At 45.3% G+C, this 19054-nt stretch overlaps 2 protein-coding genes across 2 annotated transcripts in view; both read left to right on the forward strand.

Moving 5' to 3' along the window:
- On the forward strand, window positions 1–2400 carry HSPA2 (heat shock protein family A (Hsp70) member 2). Its single transcript, XM_010298459.2, has one exon. It carries the CDS (start codon window positions 102–104, stop codon window positions 2004–2006), a length of 1905 nt encoding a protein of 634 aa, XP_010296761.1. The 5' UTR covers window positions 1–101; the 3' UTR covers window positions 2007–2400.
- The window catches only part of PPP1R36 (protein phosphatase 1 regulatory subunit 36), a 26629-nt gene continuing 9606 nt past the window's right edge, over window positions 2032–19054 (forward strand). Inside the window, exons 1-7 of the mRNA XM_075753001.1 lie at window positions 2032–2038; window positions 2693–2766; window positions 13308–13372; window positions 14571–14654; window positions 15347–15468; window positions 15591–15657; window positions 16564–16662. Coding sequence (XP_075609116.1) covers window positions 2032–2038; window positions 2693–2766; window positions 13308–13372; window positions 14571–14654; window positions 15347–15468; window positions 15591–15657; window positions 16564–16662 — 518 coding nt within the window. The remainder of the gene's footprint in view (window positions 2039–2692; window positions 2767–13307; window positions 13373–14570; window positions 14655–15346; window positions 15469–15590; window positions 15658–16563; window positions 16663–19054) is intronic.

Consider the following 19054-nt stretch of genomic DNA (forward strand, 5'->3'; position numbering starts at 1 on the left):
AACAGCGCTGTGACGGCACATCGCGCCGCGGACGGAAGCGAGAGCGGGCGGCGAGAGACGCGACCGCGAGTGAGTAGCTGATCAGAGCAAAACCTATCATCATGTCTGCCAAAGGGCCGGCAATCGGCATCGACTTGGGCACCACGTACTCCTGCGTGGGTGTCTTCCAGCATGGCAAAGTGGAGATCATCGCCAATGACCAGGGCAACCGCACCACGCCCAGCTATGTGGCCTTCACCGATACAGAGCGCCTCATCGGTGATGCTGCCAAGAACCAGGTGGCAATGAACCCTACCAACACCATCTTTGATGCCAAGCGCCTCATCGGCCGCAAGTATGATGACCCTACGGTGCAGTCTGACATGAAGCACTGGCCCTTCCGTGTGGTGAATGAGGGTGGCAAGCCCAAGGTGCAAGTGGAGTACAAGGGTGAGATGAAAACCTTCTTCCCAGAGGAGATCAGCTCCATGGTCCTTACCAAGATGAAGGAGATTGCTGAGGCCTATCTGGGGCGCAAGGTGCAGAATGCTGTCATCACTGTGCCTGCTTACTTCAATGACTCTCAGCGCCAGGCCACCAAAGATGCCGGCACCATCACTGGCCTTAATGTGATGCGTATTATCAACGAGCCCACAGCAGCTGCTATAGCCTATGGCTTGGACAAGAAAGGTACCCGGGCTGGAGAGAAGAATGTGCTGATCTTTGACTTGGGAGGGGGCACTTTCGATGTGTCCATCCTTACCATTGAGGATGGCATCTTTGAGGTGAAGTCCACAGCTGGTGACACCCATCTGGGTGGGGAGGACTTTGACAACCGCATGGTGAACCATTTTGTGGAAGAATTCAAGCGTAAGCACAAGCGAGACATTGCTGGTAACAAGCGAGCGGTGAGGCGACTGCGTACAGCTTGTGAGAGGGCAAAGCGCACTCTCAGCTCTTCCACACAAGCTAGCATTGAGATTGACTCCCTTTTTGAGGGTATTGACTTCTACACTTCCATTACTCGTGCCCGCTTCGAGGAGCTCAATGCTGATCTCTTCCGTGGCACCCTGGAGCCAGTGGAGAAGGCCCTGCGTGATGCCAAGCTAGACAAGGGACAGATCCAGGAGATCGTGCTGGTGGGTGGCTCCACCCGTATCCCCAAGATCCAAAAGTTGCTACAGGACTTCTTCAATGGCAAAGAGCTCAACAAGAGCATCAACCCTGATGAGGCTGTTGCTTATGGCGCTGCTGTGCAAGCAGCTATCCTCATGGGCGATAAGTCTGAGAATGTGCAGGATCTGCTGCTGTTGGATGTCACCCCTCTGTCCCTGGGCATCGAGACGGCTGGTGGAGTGATGACCGCTCTCATCAAGCGTAACACTACCATTCCCACCAAACAAACGCAGACCTTCACCACTTACTCAGACAACCAGAGCAGTGTCCTGGTCCAGGTGTACGAGGGTGAGAGGGCTATGACGAAGGACAACAACTTGCTGGGCAAGTTTGACCTAACAGGCATCCCCCCGGCACCCCGTGGAGTCCCCCAGATCGAGGTCACTTTTGACATCGATGCCAATGGTATCCTGAATGTCAGCGCTGTGGACAAGAGCACGGGTAAGGAGAACAAGATCACTATCACCAATGACAAGGGTCGCCTTAGCAAGGATGACATTGACCGTATGGTGCAAGAAGCAGAGAAATACAAAGCGGAGGATGAAGCTAACCGAGATCGGGTGGCAGCCAAGAACTCCCTCGAGTCTTACACGTACAACATGAAGCAGACAGTGGAGGATGATAAACTGAAGGGAAAGATCAGTGACCAGGACAAGCAGAAAGTGCTCGACAAGTGTCGGGAAGTGGTCTCTTGGCTCGATCGCAACCAGATGGCTGAGAAGGAAGAGTATGAGCACAAGCAGAAAGAGCTGGAGAAACTCTGCAACCCGATCGTCACAAAATTGTACCAGGGAGCTGGAGGGGCTGGGGCAGGTGGCTCTGGTGGTCCGACCATCGAAGAAGTAGATTAAAGAGGACTGAAGTATAGACTGGTTTATGGACAGTCACTCCATTCTTTGCTTTGTATTTTTTTTTTCTAACGTTTAAGGAAAACGTCCTTGCCGATAACAGAGTTTATTCTGTTGGGTGTGTATAAAGGCAGATCTGTCAGCTTGGTTTTGATAAAAGGGAAGGCACGTCCTGCTTTATAAGGTTAGTAATAGACAAGTTTTGTTAATTCAGATACAGCTGTTTGGATGTTTGTCTCTGTTCAAGTGTCTCTTCTAAAGTAACCACTCGACTGTTGCAGTTGACAAGTTTCAAGTTATGCATGAAAATCTTTACAGAAGATTAAAAAATATATATATACACCAAATTCGGCTTCTGGAAATTTTGGTAATAAATAAAACATATTGAAAGCATAAACCTATCCTTCTCCTCTCTGTGAAGGGGCAGTAGCGGGGGGTGGGGGTGGGTGAAGAAGCCCTTCCCGGCAGTGCCCCGCCGCGGGGTGGGTGCTGGCAGCCCGCTGGGCCGGGGCGGAGGGGGGTGACGGGGGGGCGGCTTGAGCAGGGAACGGGCACGGCGGCCGCTACGGGCTCGGTGTTGGCTCGGGGCGGCGGCTCGGCCGAGCGGGGCCCAGCCCAGCAGGGAGCCGACTTCCCCCGCAGGGCGCCGGGGAGTGTGTGGGGGGGTGTGGGCTGCGGTGGTGTCGCAGACCCCCGGGGCCGGTGGGAGCGGGACCCCCGGGGCCGGGGAACGTTTCCCCGAGCTGGGGGTGTTGTTTTTCGGGTAGGACCTGCTCTTCCCCCCGTAACTTGGGGCTTGGGCTGCTCCGGCAGTAGAAACGCGGCGCAGCTGCTTGTGTTCGTGTCACTGAAATAAAACAGCAGAGAAATAAGTACAACAAAAATAGTCCTGCTTGGCAGGCGGCTGGGCTCGGTAAAATAGAGACCAGTTTGTGGCCGGCTATAGAAAGTGCTGAGTTATTCTTGGGTTGCTAGTGTGCAAGCCGAACTTTCCATATTTTACTGAATGTGGGCGGTTTTTCCTAAGACGATCAAAAGTCCAGCTGCCGAGGGGACCCCGAGAGCCGGCAGTGCTGCGTAAGGAGCCAGGACACTGAACTTGTTAGAATAGGCAAAACTTCTAACAGTTAAACTCATCTGGCTTTACTACAAACCGTCTCCAGAGCTCTTCATTTGTTTCAGAAAGCAAAAAACCCACCCTCGCATGTTTAGAGTCCGAGGAGCTGCGAATTAATTAGCTGTAATGGAGGAGCCTGATGACATGCACATTTTGGACTGGCTTGTCCTTTAAGGGAAAAAACTGCAGAGCAGTGGGCAGTTGAAGGGAATCATCCGCTGTGTTTTTGTTTGGTTGCTCGTTAGTAAGTGGGAGTGTTGGTGTGCTGGGAAATAAGGCAGGCACTGTCCTGCTGGCTCTCCAGGCTGCAAAGAACTTTTAGGACTCCGATTCCTTAAGTTTATAGGTGATGTATAAAAAAAATCTATAAAAAATATTTTTTTCTCGGCTGCTGCCAGGCCACTGACTGTGCGTTTCTCTTCACTGGCTATAGACAGGCGTTACAGTCGCCACGGGGGAATGCGAGGCTTGTAAAGAGCTCGTTTGATCGGCTGTTGTCGCAAATGATTCAAAACCAGTTCGAGTTTATTGAATGGTTCATAGGTAAATGGCAGTCCCACCACAGGGAGACCTGAGAAGTCAAGTACAGCAACTTCGGCACCTGCTGAGTGCTTCAGTGAAGTCTGGAAAGGCTGTAACTGGGCTGGGTGCTTTTCGTGTTTATGTACACAGCATTTTCCTGGCAATCAGCCTCTTGATTTCCAGGCTGTAACATATATAGGACCCCTGTGAATGAGAAGATACTTTGACTAATTTTTTTTTTTTTTTCCTAAGAACTAATAGTTAAATATGTTTACGAATAGCAGTAGATTATCTGTAAGTGAAAAGTTGTTGCTGCAAACTGTAATACTTTTTCAGATACAGTCTTCCTAACCGAAATCCCACTACTATGGGACGACACCAAGGGTTAGGTAGCACCCTTGTTCATTGTAAATGCAGATTAACTATTTTTTTCTATTAACTGACTGGTAATTGCCCTTGCCACATAGTTTCCTTTACTTTTCAGCCTTTGGTGTGCATTCCTCAGCGTCGCTTCCCAGTTATTAAACACATTTTTTTTGTTGTTTTTCCCAAACGTCTGTTTAAGTGTATTGCAGAGCTAATGTAGCCAAACGTGCACAGCAGATGATAGTTTGTCACACGCCTGCACTGTCATCTGTCCTTTCCCTCACCTCGGCCACTGCTGCTCTCTGCCCGTTTCAGCAGTGGGGCAGGCAGGGAGTAACAGAGACCACAGAAGTGAAGCATCCATCCAGATGGTTGAAATACCCCAGGATCTGAGGACACAAGCAGGTTAACACTGGAGTAACTGGATTTTTTTCTTTTCCTAGGAAAGGGATATTTTTTAGTATGGACACACCTAGACTGTATGTGGGACATGTAAAGGACAAGAAACTTCTGCTGACTTTCATGATTGGAAAAAGCTTTGAAGTCTTGAGGCACAAAGTAGCCTTTCAAATATGTGAACAACCCCCAAAATGCAAGAAGCAGAAAACTTGATGGGCTCGGAGCTAGATTCCTTGCATGCATTCGCTTAGTTTATAAAACAAAGAATAACTTTGAGTTGATTTTCTGTATATTGTACTTACTGCAGAGTGAACTCTGATCCTGTTGAAGTTAGTGGTGACTTCCCACTGACTCCAGTGGGTTTACTTTTTTCCCCCAGTTTCTTAAAGAAATAAAGCAAATGTCGGAGGGGAAAACGCGGCTCCTCAGTTGCAAATAGGTGTGTTTGGTGTGTACATGTAGTTCTGGGGAGCAGTTGCACATTTCAAATGAATTTGGCAAAGCCAGGAAAATAATCTTGTCTAAAATCTGCAGTTTCATTGCTTCCACACTCAGCATCTCTCATCCTTTGTGCTGTCCTGACTCACAGGGAAAGCCACCTCCTTCTGTAAAGTCATGGGCCTGGGTTTCTGAACTTTGCTTGTTCTTAAACAGGGGCTATGCGAAAGACCAAGCCCATAGGAAGGATATAAAGTGGTTATAACTTCGTAGCACTTGTGTAACTACAGCGTTAACTTTTGATGGCTCCTTATATTTGCTGATGGAGGTTATATGGATGGTATTATTTTATATAGAGGAACACCCGTAGCCTTAATACTGGAGAATTTAATCACCCAAATTAAAACCCTTAAGTACCTTAGCACCTCACTCACGGTGCAGCCAGGTGCGTAGCAATGCAAAGCAATCGCTCCTATGTGCGATGCAGGTCGCCCTGCAATTCCCCACCGTCGCTTTGCAAGGAATAGCCTAAAAAAGACAAAGCCGAAAGCATTACTAAAATAACGTGCCATGTGAGAGCCCTTGGAGGGAGCTGAGGACAAGAGAGCTGTCTGAGGGCAACCCACTCAGGAGCTGGAAAGCTGAGACGTGCTTGGACAGGCTGCGTCCACCCAGCCGGCCGGGTGAGTCAGCCCTGTGCCCTGCCGCCTCCAGAGCGTCTGTTTGAAGTTCTGCACAGAGGACTTAGGAGACAGGCTGCAGTCCTGCTCATCCCTTGTGATACCATCTTAAAGACAGGAATGAACCCGGCAGCCTTCCTTTTATCTCTCCGGAGACACTGCGTAGAGCCCTGCAGGTTGGGCAGCCTTTCTTTTGGGAGTTGCCTGTCATTTATTTGAAAGGTTCTCCTTGAAGGTTTGGGGCACTGTGGGGCACAGCCACGGGGAGACAGCTCCGGAGGAGATGTGGCATCTCAGGACTGCACCATAAATTTTGTCTTCCCCATCATGAGCCACTCCCACAGATACATACGACGAACAGCAAGAAAAGGGAAAATTGTTCAGGGAATTCACATTTCCAGTCTTGGCACTTAGTTAAATGCAAGGCATCGCATTAAAAAGCACGCAGTTATACCCAGCATGCATACTTAATTTTAGAGTTCCTTTTCTCAGTCTTGTCAGTGCCTTGCAATGTAATAGCATTTCAAGCTCTACTTACTTAAAAGGCATTCCACATTTCTCCTCCTTTGGCCTGTGCCTGGCATGAGTTTCCCTTACTGTGTCCCTTTAGAAAGCGCACGGTGGTCTAATCTCTGCCTACGTCAGGGACACTGTACCTTGGCACATGGGAATCCTGTGATATTAAACCAGCAAAGCATGTGGATGCTCTTACAGCAGCAAAATTACATCTGTAGTTGTTCATCACAGGAAAGTTATCACCCCTCCCTACCCCACAGCGAAACAAGTTATGCTAGTAAAACTTCTTTAGCACGCCTATGTGGGTCAGGTATCACACATCTTTCTGCCACTCTCATCCTCATATTTATGCAGGCAGAAGCCTATAGCATAGACCTGCCTTTAGAGTAGATTTTGCTTGCAGCAGCGTGGTGATTATATAGTTTGGGCAGGCCAGCATTTCCAGATGCAACAACATATTTCACTTCCACAGATGAAACAGCAGTATTAAAAACCCCTGATCCACCCTTGCATGACCCATTTGCCTTTACTCTCTCCTGCATCAGTAGGGTGGAGACAAAGACAAGCTGGTTCCTCTTGTCATCCCAATAACAGCACCAGCCAGGAATTTTAGAGAGGGGATAAATTTCCCTCTAAGAGCCAACACATTTTTGGTAGTCTTTCTTTTAAAGAAAATCCAGAGCCGTATAGGAAATTTTTGTTCCTTTTCCATTGCCAAAGCTTCTCTCTCCCACCATTCAGGAACTGGTATTTGTGTGTTGGCCTGTACGCAAGTTGACAGACCACTGTTGCATCCTGGACCAAGAAGCGTGAGGTCCTTCTTGCTCGTGCTTAGGTAGCAGTTAGTACCACCTGTACCCTATCTGTTGGAGCAGCTCAAAAATGTCACTGCTCCAAATGGTTGCAGTTAAAAATTTATTTTGAATTGAATTAAGGAGACAAAAGATACTTCCAGAAGTGCTAATGCTATGTATTTCAGCAAGACTCTTGAAAACCCCATGGGAGTAGAGGTCTTGGTTGCCTTGACAAGCATCATGAAATATTTTCTAACTATCAATCCCCCCCTAAGAGCTGTTGCACAGTTGAACTGACAGTCTAGCAATCACATCTCAGAGCTGAAAGCAGCATTTCTTTTTGCCAGGCTGTATCTAAAAACATCAACATATTTCTTTCACAACCACATTTATTTCTCATTTGGCAGACTCCGTATTTGCCTGCAGACCTCCTTCACAACATGTTTGCAAATGTACTGGCACAGCCTGGTGAAAGACAACTGGTGCTACTGAGTCCTTAGTCCTATACCCAGCACTACAGGAAGAAGATAACTAATCTAAAAAAATCTAATAAGCTAAAAAGTCTCTGTAATAAACTAAAAAATAAAGTTCTCTGCAATTACCTTCAAAGCTCACAGAATTGAATAGAGAAGATCTTGTCTGTAGTACATCTATATTAAATTTTCACTTCTCCCCCCAATTCTATAGCAGGGAGATGGTTATTATATCCTACAGAAGAACTAGAAACTAGGCTATGACATTTTTATTAAGCTCCACAAATTTCTGAGCGCCTCAGAATATAGACTCAAAATCGAAATTTTGAAAATGCCTATTGAGTGTGAGGTACATTTAAATATGTCTTCCTTTCTGTTAGAGGCATGTTAATAACAAAAGGTTGATTGTTAGGAGCACAAGGCAAATGCCTAGCTGCATGAAAATAGCTGACAACCACGAATGTTCAATAATCTCATCTGATAAAACCACGCAGAGGGAGTAATTGCATGAGGATTTCAGTAAAAGAATGCGCAGCTGGTTTTTCTGGCTTTCCAAATGCAGCCGGGGTTCCTGTAAGCAGTGCTAGGCAATCACCACCTCCCGATTTCCCTTAGACCTTCGGTCTGGACTTGGTAGCTAACTCTGCCTTTGCCTATCAAACAAACACCTTGAGCCAGTTTGCCTCTGTGGATGTAGTTGCCACCGAACGCGGCAGGTAGCCAGGCCACAGGGCTCTGATTCTGGGGCAAGGCTGGTGCTGGTGTCCCAGGAAGAGGGGGACATGGGGTGGACACAGTACTTCTCCAGAAGTTACAGTGCAGCTATCTAACTACCCTTTGCTCTGGCTGATCCAAGGAATGAGACTAAAATGCATCAGTGTTAATATGTGAAAACTGCAGGTTGCCGAAAAGAAAGAATTGGGAGCTTCAATTTTGCACAAATCTGAAGTGAAAAACCACACCAGTGCTCACAGCATTTATTATTCCATTCATACAGCATGATCCTGGTTTTAACGAGCAGGCAGAAGTACTTGGCAGGTAAATGACGTAGCCATGGACTAAGTATTAGCTACCGTGCAATTGCATTCTGTACTGGTGTGCCTAGTACAAACAGGAGTGTGCACACAGAGTCTAATATTCCTACAGAAACCAGGGCTGACATTTAACTGCCCTGGGAAGAGAGGAGGAAATTAATACGGTGGGTATGGAAGACAGAGACTTGACACAGCAAGAAGAAACAAGAGGCAGAAAAGAGGTGAATGACTGGATGGTGAGTCAGTGATATTTTTGTTGAGTTTATGCATGTGTTTATTTTCTGGGTGTGATATCCGAATTAAACATTAGATATACCTAAACAATGGATACATATACATACCGTTGAGTATTCTCAACTGCTGGGACGCACATGGACACACAACCACCACAAGAAACAACATTAAAAGAAGCCTATTAAGGCTGCAAGCTCACTTGTTCAGAATTATGACCATCAGAGCAAGCCTATTTCTTCTTTCTTTGTGCTTATGCATCATAACTCAGGTTTTAGTTACACAGTAACAGTTTTTTTAATTTTTTTTTTTCTTCTGTAGGGCACCTGCCTTGGTCAGTGCACACAGTGGATGGTGTATACTCTAAGAAAGTAATACTTCCCAGTTCAATGTACACCTAATTTACTGTGTGCTGTCCAGCCCCAGCTCTGGAGAAGAATATCCCTCAGGATTTTGCCTGTGGAACTCATCACCATCACATCTTGAGTGCTTCAAAACATTAAACATTTAGTTTTCACCCCTGAGATGTGTATAATTCCCACAGAAAGGTGATAAAACAAATCGGCAGAAGCCAAATACCATCTGTCCATTATGGGGTCTTCCACTGGAAAAGCCAAGGAGCTGTTTTTTTCAGACACCTTAGTGTTACGCCCTTCTTGGAGTGTTCAAAGTTCAGTTCCCGTTGGCTTCGGTCACAGCTGTGAATATCGAGTCCTGCATTTCAGAATTCCATGCAGCCAGGCCGTTTGCTCAGAAAGCAAAGAGCATGCAAATAGTGGTCATTAGGGTTGAATGCAGGTTGGAGTGATTTGCCTGGCATTCTGTGACTGAAGCCCATGTGGAAATCAGTTTCCCACATAGCCTTCAACTGCTTCAACCATTACGCCTTAATTTCACTCCTTGTGATCTTCTGCCGCACTCATTTCAGTTTCCAACTCTTGCAACAGCTGAAGTAGGGATCCAACAGATGCTAATCTCCTTTGCTACTCAATGCCAGGCTTTTAATTTTTTTTTTTCAGACTGATATCCATTTGGGCCGTCAACATGGGTGGGATGTTTGGTGTTCACCTCTGCACCCTTAGCTCATGAAATACCTGGGCTGAACTGATCTCCTCCAGCAAGCACTTGGCTAAGGGTAGTAGAGTGTTGCATCTGAGCACCCCTGCTCTAGTAACTCAATCAGCCTCGGGGTTCCCCCTAACACTGTTGTCTGTCCTGGCTCCTGTGCTTGGCCAGAGCCAATTCGGTCCCACTCTGCACAAATCCCTTCCAAATTTTCCTTCCTTTTCCCCTAGTCACCTCTCTGCTGCACTGATTCCCAGACCTTCCCTGCCTGCCTAGCCACCTCTGTCTTTAGCTCTCAGTCCCAGTCTTCAAACTCAGTTGTTCTCCCTGTAGATAGTTCTCAGTTTCTCCCCATCTTTCATCTGGGCTTTTTGTGCTAATTTTCTCCCAACTCTAGTACAGCTGAAGGCTTGTCTCCCCTGTCTCCTGCACCAGGAACACTAACACAGGTAGCCCTGAGTATCTGCAACACATCCTTTATTTTGCCAGTTCTTTTGGCACAACTTTTTCCTGAGCCACGATGGGCTGAGGGTCTTCTGAGGCTGACAGCCCTGCTCTATAAAAGCGAGTCGATGAGCCATCGGTTCCATACCTCCCACTTTCCCCTGATGGGAAGCCTGTTTCTATAGTGCTGCCTGGCTGCCATGGATGAGATCTGAGGTCGTTCCCAAACCTGCTTCTCTCATCCTCTTAAATATGTAACTTGGCTGCCAAGTCATGGATATGTACTTGGCAACCTGCAATAGCAACTGGAAACACAACATACACAACACGATTGTCAAAAAAAAAAAAAAAAAAAAAAAGAGATGACTGTAGAGAACAGAGCCAGAGTTGAATTTTCAGGGTGACTGGAGATTCTTGCTTAGCTGTCCATGGACTGATTGTGTTTGCATGGATAAACCTTTACAGAATAGCTACAGGAGAAAAACTGCAGTGTTTGGAAGGCTATGGAAATGGGGGAAGTTAGGGACAGGTTGTTTTATAGAAATTTTCTTTCCCCACATTTTATTGTCCTTGTGTTCTTCCATGTGGTTGTGAACATCTCAGGGCTGCTTTCAGGAGTATTTTCCCTAGTTAGAAACTACTGCAAAAATGAATGAAGCCATCTTTAAGAGCTGAAAGCATAGGAAATGTTCCTTCTGTCTTACTGAACTGACCTGTCTGTAAGTCTTGGGTCAGGTATTTTCATCTCTTCAAAGTACATACTGGCCGAGTGCATCTGTACGAGCAAAATTTTCCAAGATTGTGCCTGGTTTTCACCTTATAGCTGACCTGATCTATTGAGAGGTGTGGTCCTGCCCCATTTATCTGTCTCTGTTGGTCCTTCTCTGACTCCACCATGAACTGATGTAAAATGCTAACTCAACAGAAAGCTGCTCATTTATTTTTGCTGGACTATTATTTTTGGCAGTTTAGGGAACCACCTTGCTGTGGGGACAGAAAAGATAAAGAATCAACACAAAGATAAATGATGGGAAAACTCTGATGGGAGCAAGAATGCCTCTTCCATCAACAACTAGCTATTAGTCTGACTTAGCTGTAATGTGAAACCTCACCCTTCATGGGGACTTGACTTCTGTTGGCAAAAGGTGCTTTTGTCAATGTAACTTGTACCAATTTGGGGTGCAATCTAAAGGAGTACCAGTTATACATGACACTGATCCACTGTGAATGATGAGTATGGGAGATTTTCTGCTTGCAAAAACAATGTTTCACAATATCTCAAAGGTGAAAATCCCTCCCTCAAAATCATGCCCTTAAGTGACATGCCGTAACGTACAGGAATTATTTCCAGGGGCAACTTGCAGATCTTGAGCTGGCTGCTCGCATAGAGACCTAGGTCACGTCACAGGAGACTTGTGACCTGGTAGATATACTTTTAAATCTTGTGAAGTCCCAAGCTACAGTAGGTTTAACATTCAGAGTGCGGTAGAGACATGGATGCCTGTGACGGAGGGACCAGGAGCAGCTCCCTTCACTGCTGCCAGTCCTGGCCCAGTAACCAGTAAAACCTGCGCAGCTCCCGACCATCAAAGAACACAGAAAGCCCAAATGAGTGGCTGCGGAGATGTTATTGCATGGAAAGCACTTAATTTCCCTGTTTGGACTAAAATGTTACCCAGGGAAGCTGTTTAGCAGAGCTGGCAAGGAGCAGAGCACATGGACATGAGTCCCAGTCCATAGCGCTGGGAGGGGGACCTACGTGCCAGGACCCGCGGTTCCTAGGGGACAGCAGGCAGTCACCAGGATACGGCCGTAAACAGTGCCTGCCTTTCCCTGCTCTCCGGGCAGTGTCCCAGGCAAGCACCATGCTGTCTGTGAGTCTCCCCACCTTTCCCAGCTCCATCTTGTTGCTGCTGTTCATGTTTGCCTCTGCAGCAGATCCTGGGGGCCACAGGAAGGCCCCTGGGGTGGGCAGGGCAGGGACCTGAACCACTGCCCCAGCCAGGGAGCGGGGTGGCTGGGCAGTCATTCGGCCATTAGTATTAGTGAGAAGCGGCTGAGATGTATTTTGAAGACACAGGAGTGGTATTTTCTGCTTCTTGTGATGTGTTGGTAGGCCTTGCTCTGCCGTACTGCTGCCTTTTCTATTTTTCTTTCATGGTTCATAATCCCTAGTGTGTAACATAAAGGTACAGCATTTGCATGGCCCTTTTCTTCTGAGAGTTGCAAACCAGTATTAGAAAGCTGTGACCGCAGACTAGAACAGACAAGTTGAAATAACCACTTTTTGTCAAAGGATTAGAGCCATGGTTTCCTAATACTCATCTCTGTGGTCTAACCATTGTATGGGCTGCTGGCTGCTGACATGAAATTATTCTGGTGTCCCGTATCCAGTGCTCTACTACCAAATTAGATTGAGCAAGAATTTGTGAGAGCCTTGTGGCTGGCTGGCTGAATGGTACCTGGCAAAAAGCCACAGAAAGCCTTAATGTTTCACTCAGTTTAAATTTGTAGGCAGATGGATTTCAGCAATAAAGAGTCATTTTGCTTTAAAGGTTACCTGCAAATTATAGTTAAGGGTTTGTAAGTCTCTTGTTAATTAAGAAAGGGACTAATAGATCTTATTTATTTCCAGGGGATTATTTTTTTTTTTTTTTGTAATGTATGGATATTGTAAAATGCTGTTACTAGTAGTTTTGTCCAGTGTCCCTGAAGGGTCTATCTGGTATTTATTTAAAGTTCTCAGAATATCAGGAAGTGCATAACATATTCCCTTTTTAAACAAAGTTTTCCTTTCTCCTGATACTTAGTCTCTGCAGTTACAGAAATATTATTTAAAAAAGCCCAAACAAACAAACCCCCAACCAAATAGGAGCAATGTGTTGTTTAATGCATGGCTCCATTCGATTCCTCAGTCTTTATTGATTCACTGGCAATCAAAGAACTGATGTTCCTTAGCAAACTTTCAGTTATTTATTCGTAACCTGGAAGACATAAGAAAGGACAGATACCCATTTTTTTCTTTCTTCTGCTATCAGCCTTTAATCTCAGAGAACTTCTGTTCAACTAACACACGAACAAACAATATCTGAGTGAAAAATGAACACAAGAAAGATAGGAAACAGCCCATCTGCACAGTGCCTGTGCTATAAGTATTTTGCTGAGCTGGGCTGAGAACTTGAGCATAGATTTATGACATGTACTCTGTATGCTGTTTTCTTGCAGACAATAAAACTAACTCCAGGCGTGTGGTACTGGAAAGATGATACTAACACACTTGAATTCGCAAGGTAAAAGAATTGTGTTTAGTTTCAAATTATGCAAGCTTAGGCCTTGATACAGCGATTCCAAGTAAGGTAAAATCAGAGTTTAAGAATGTTTTTCCTGAACTGCAGGACAAATTATTACCTTTTCTTTTTTTTCCCAATTGAGATTAGAGCTCCTTAACTGTTGGCTCTGCAGCATTTATCCTATTATATTAATAGAGACAATCAGGAATATGCATTCACTCTGTAATGCTCTCAAGCTGAACCCACTGCAGAGGGACAGCTAAAAGCGTGTGGTGAGTCCTGCCATGTGTCAGAAAGCCACACACTGGAGCAGCAGTGCTGGATGCCAGGGCCAAATGCCACCCCAGGTGTCTATAGGTGGAGGTCCACAGACCGATGTTCCCAGTTGCCAGTGTTACGTATGACCCTGTGCAATGGGGAGCACTGGAGGACTGCAAACCTTTAGGGAAACCACAGGTCTGCAGGGGACAAAGTGCACGTAACTGTGCTTTGAATTTCTATGACGGTGGTGCATTAAGACTTTTTCTTATATCCCCTTATATTTTCCCAAAAACTATTGGGGAAAAAAACCACCCAAAACTATATCCCCCTTGCTCTCTTCTCAAGTGCAGTGCAGGTGGAACGTGGCAGTGGTGGGTCAGGCACGTGTTCCCTGCTGCTGCCTCCTTGCCCTGCTGGGCATTTTCCAAGCCCTGTCACGGTGGAGCTGCCTGCTCACCTCTCCCCTGGCCACATGGCTACTGCAGGTGCCTTTCATGGTCTGTGTCTCAGCAGCTCCGGCCAAATTTTCCGCTGGGCTTGGGAACGCTGCTGACTCTGCCTAGTAGCTCTCCAGGGAGAGGTGTGAGCTCCCTGGTGACCTCTGCCTGTCTCTGCCCTCAGCGATCCCAAAGAAAAGCTCTGGAATGGAGCATTTCACATTTTAAAACTTCCTAAAGCCACTTGAGACACTGATTGCTTGAAGGGTTTACATGGCACAGTGTGTACGGTGGCAGGAGACAGAGCAGGAGCCCCTTTACGCTTTGCTTCTGTGTTCGTGAAAGTGATGTCTCACGTTGACCTCACCACTACCCAGATGTTTTCTTAGTGTCAGTTAGAGGTCAAAATAGATATACCTTTGTATCATGGGATGTTGACCTCTTTGCACTGCTGCTAGTAATTTAAACTTACTACTGTGTGCTCATACTCTGTATTTCAGCTCCAATCCAGCAGCTGAGGAAAACCTGAAGGAAGGAAAAAATAATACTCACTTTCAGGAAATGCGTGTCAAGACATTAAAAAGGTATTTCAATTTGATTAGCCTAGCTCAAAAAGAAGGAAGATCATTTGAGTGGGAATATTTTCATCCATTGTCTGAGGATCATGTCTGAACAAAACACGTGAAACAGGAAGCCAGCTGTCATTTCAACAGGGCGGATGAGTGGTCTGAACATAAAAACAGAGCCAGGCATGCCTGCCATTGAATGCTAGCTCAGGCACTAGCCTGGTGTGACTTTGGTAAAGTCATTCAGCATCTTTGTTGCTCTTTCCAGATCGCTCAGAATGAGGTAATAATTCTCATCTACCCTAAAGAGTATTGTGAGGTAATGAATTCATCTGTGTAAGGCACTTCAAAGATTATTATTATTATTATTAATTTTATAAATTCAGAACATAGTATAGCTGACTTTCATCCATTACTTAAAACCTCTTTGATCTAAATAATATAGTCACAATTTATTATATTAGCAACTAAAAGCGCAACTTCAGACGCAACTTTAGAGGTGAATTGTCCTATTTCTCTCAATGTTCCCAGCTGGTTTTGTGGTTATAATAGTTGAAAGCTACTTCAGGATACCTGCTAAACACATTTCACTGCCTGTCACTTTGAAACTGAGTGCCATGAAGAGAGTACATGCCTGGTAGATAATCTCAATATTCTCAGACTGGCATTAACACTGTGTCCTTAAATCGTATGTATTGGTCAACCACTAGCATCTTCCAAGATGATTGCAGTGCAGCGCTCCCTGAAAGAAGGCTGGCTGACAAAGAGGGAAAATTGCATAGGCTGTCCGAGTGGGTACAACATGAATATGTGACGTTGGATGATGTCAAATGTGAGTAACTGCTGGTATTTCCTATCAGCAAGACGTCACCTATACAAATTAGAAAGCTATTTCTGCTAATACTGACAGGTTTTTTTGAGGAAATATTGTTTTTCTCCTCTGTATGTTTTCAGATGCTGCTTTGCTTTTGAAAGAAGCAAATGAGTCACATCACATGCTATCGTTTGCAGAGGTTATGAGGTATGTAATTCAGAGTTTGTTTCAAGAATTATATGTGTGTGGCTGGTAGTGGAGGGACTAGGGTGTATGAGAAGTAGAATATGAAATATCAGAGGTTTAAAATCTCTCATCTGTGGGGTTCAGTAGGAAGCAATACTAAATGCATGTTGTCCTCCTCCTATCTCCTATCACCTGTTTGAAAGCCTTCCACTCTGTTACCTAAAGGAAGGCAAGAACTTGGGCCTTAATACCTGGAGGTTGTTATCCATCTTACCCTAAGTTAAATTCCATCTTAGCCAGCACACCCGCAACACTGCGTGCACCAGGAGTGCTACCATGACCGGGACTCTGGGCTGCCTTCCTGTCCTGCTGCTGCTGTTGCCATCAGAGCTACAGGGCTCATTATTTGCTGTTGTCACTTTTCAGCATTGCATCTCTATAGGCTAAAAGTGAGGAGGCAACAGGCAGAGCATTATATCTCAGAGGCATGTCCCTGAGATCACCAAGGCCATAGAGTGGCTGCATTGCCTTTGCTTTAGGAATGTATCTGTAGACCTTGTTGAGCCTTAGTCATACTGTCCTTTCAGAAGAGGAGAGGTGTCCAAGTTATCCCCCTTTTCCTTTGAATGTGAATGCCACTCTTCCAGCACGTTCAGTGCAGAAAACATGCTTCTTTGCAGTATGTCTGGTAATATCCAATTCAATCCGCTCTTCAGCATGTTTATTGGACTCTGTTAGCAATTCTCTAAAAGCCTTCGAAGTCTTAGTGTGGGGCAGAGTGCTTGCTACGAATAGATCTCAGCCATATAGCTAATATTAGGTATAATGCAGGCCCCTGAGCAGAGACTTTGTTCTTTTTCCTAATGTTCTGGTGCCTGTATCTGCAAATCTGCAGACGTCACGTTGACCTTTCCACCTTTCATTTAGGAATAAGAAACTGGATGAGTTCCTCATGGCCCTGCTCTTCTACCTATCTTTTTACCTGGAAAAAATTGCCCTGGAAAAGAAATGCAGATCCTTGATTTTGTGAGTACAAGACTTTAGGGCTGTAAGAACCCAGAGCTTGCCCCAGTAAATCTGGAATCACAGAGCAGTCTTTTGTGTCAGAATCAGTGGGATTCTGCATATGAGCAAGGACTGCTTGCTATATTGGCCCAGTCTATATGGAATACTAAGAAGAAAACCCCCTTGGTCTCACTGTTTATGTCCCCATCCCCTTGTCCTCTGTGCTCTCCAGGACATATGCTCCTCTGACTATGTAGAGAGACAGATTTTCTGGGAGGGTTTGAACCCCGCTTTCCCCCAGCCTTGCCCTGAGCAGCAGGCACTGCTGTTCTCGTGGCATGGTGTCACCGTAGTCTCCCTTTCAAGATGGTGGCTGGATCCAGTCCTGCCGCAATGGGGTCACCAAATAATTTGGCTCCTCAAGGTAATGCTGCAATTTGAATAAATCATTACTACTACTACCGATGTTAAATCTGTGTGAGTGCCCTGGATCAAATTACCATCCCTTAATGCCATTTCCCAGTAATAACATTAGCATCCAGTCATTTCTGCTTGCAATACAGAGCAGCAAATAGTCGCAACTGAGTCTGCTGGGTGTTAATTTGTGCTGTGGGTCACATCGCTTTAAGACTTAATTTCTAAATACTTTGCAAAGCAGGTTCAGATGACTCTTAGGTGCTAGAAACATGTTACAACACGAGGAATATATGCTAGGAAAGCAGTTCCCAAGTAAGGGTGTGTGACCACACTTGCTACCTTGCAGAGTGGAAGTGGGGATGCCAGGGGAAGAGTTTAGGAGCTGCTGTGTTAGAGGGTTATATGCCTTGGGAGAAAGCATTGCAGAGTTAAAAAACATGATGGTAAGAAACTTCAATGATTTTCTGGAGTCTATAATAGTTTCTGAGAATTGATTGACTATTTTCTTAAAGCACTTCATGATTACTTACTTCACAATTCATGAAGCCTTGATATAAAGAGGGGTTGATTTATCTGGATTGAAGAAAAGACTGTTGGAGGATTGCTGGCCTTAAGGAATTGATTTGTTCTACACCCATAGTTTGCCAGGTGTTTGTCTCATTGTCCAAGGGATAATTCATAAATAAAGAAAACCACCAGCATAGTTTCATATGCAAAGCTCATAGATTCAGTTGAGATGCTCTGGGCTGCAATTTACAAAATGATCCCCTTGCTCTTGGCCGGTAAAGGACAAGGAAGACACTTTATGGGTCATGACATATCAATATGGTTCATATCATCTACTGGTGTGGCAAATTCAGAAATAGACTGAAACAAAGGGGAGTTCGGACCTCTTGCAATATAGGGTTATGTTTCCTGCATCGAGGTTAGTAGGTATCAGCCATAAGCACTGGATAAATGCTGCCAGGAGAGACTTTTCAGTGTGTTCTGGTATGAAGTGCTCCCAAAGTGACTCCGGCCTTTTGGTGGGAAACATATACTGACTCTCCACTTCTACAATACTGTTTTATTTAGATTCATTACCTCCCCTAAAGGGAAGTGGCTTGCTTGTCAGGATTACCTGCATGCAGTGTAACATCAGAGAAACTTAAAGAAGAGACACTCATCATGCAGAAGCAGGAATTCAGGATATTGATCTACGAAAGCAGAAATATAAGGAAGGAAAGTAAAATGACAAAAGGCCATTTTAGGTCCTATTTAATGTTGAAGTTCATTCTTAATTGTTTTAGCATCTTAGCTGACTTGGAGGAGCAGGGAGTTACTAATCACGGTGTGAAGAGCTTTCTGATATTGCATCTTCTTTCCCTGTTCAAGATCTCCCATTTCCTCTGTGACCCACCTGGTCTAATTCCAAACTTGGTATGTGCTATATTTCAAATCACAGGTAGCAAGGACTGTCTTTTCCCTTCTGTGGAGTAAAGTTCTGGAATGGTCTTCCACTAGGAGGTAGTGGGGGCAAGGAAGAAAACTCCTTTTTTTCTGAAGGAGGAGCTCCGTGAGCTTGTGAAAGGGATTTTATAACTACATAATAGAATCATAATGCCATAAAATTACACTTGTGATAAGAATCCTTGGCTTTGTGACATGCTGATGTATTTGAAAGGATGTGAAGGAAGATTGCATAGCCATTTCTTTTCCTTTATCTATCCCATATAAATCCCATGCTCAGGGCTGTTGCTAGTGGCCTGCTCAGGAAGAAAACTCCCTCCACCTTCCTCCAAGATATAATTTAGTTTCAGAGGGTTTTTTGCTTTCCTATGTAGTACTGGCTATGTGCCACAAGTAGAGACAGACTGGAGGCAAGACATGCCAGTGCCATTTCATGTTTCTCGTTAGTGACACCTATAATTTGCTCCCAGTTAAACTGACAGACAGATTACTTGGAGCCAGGGCTTGGTGACCCGCCTAGTCCTTTATCAGCCTGGTGTTCCTATAT

This window comes from Balearica regulorum, chromosome 5, assembly GCF_011004875.1.
Source record: "Balearica regulorum gibbericeps isolate bBalReg1 chromosome 5, bBalReg1.pri, whole genome shotgun sequence".
NCBI lineage: Eukaryota > Metazoa > Chordata > Aves > Gruiformes > Gruidae > Balearica > Balearica regulorum.

Coding starts and splice junctions, on each gene's coding strand:
- HSPA2 (XM_010298459.2), top strand. CDS start 102: ATGTCTGCCAAAGGGCCGGCAATCGGCATCGACTTGGGCACCACGTAC.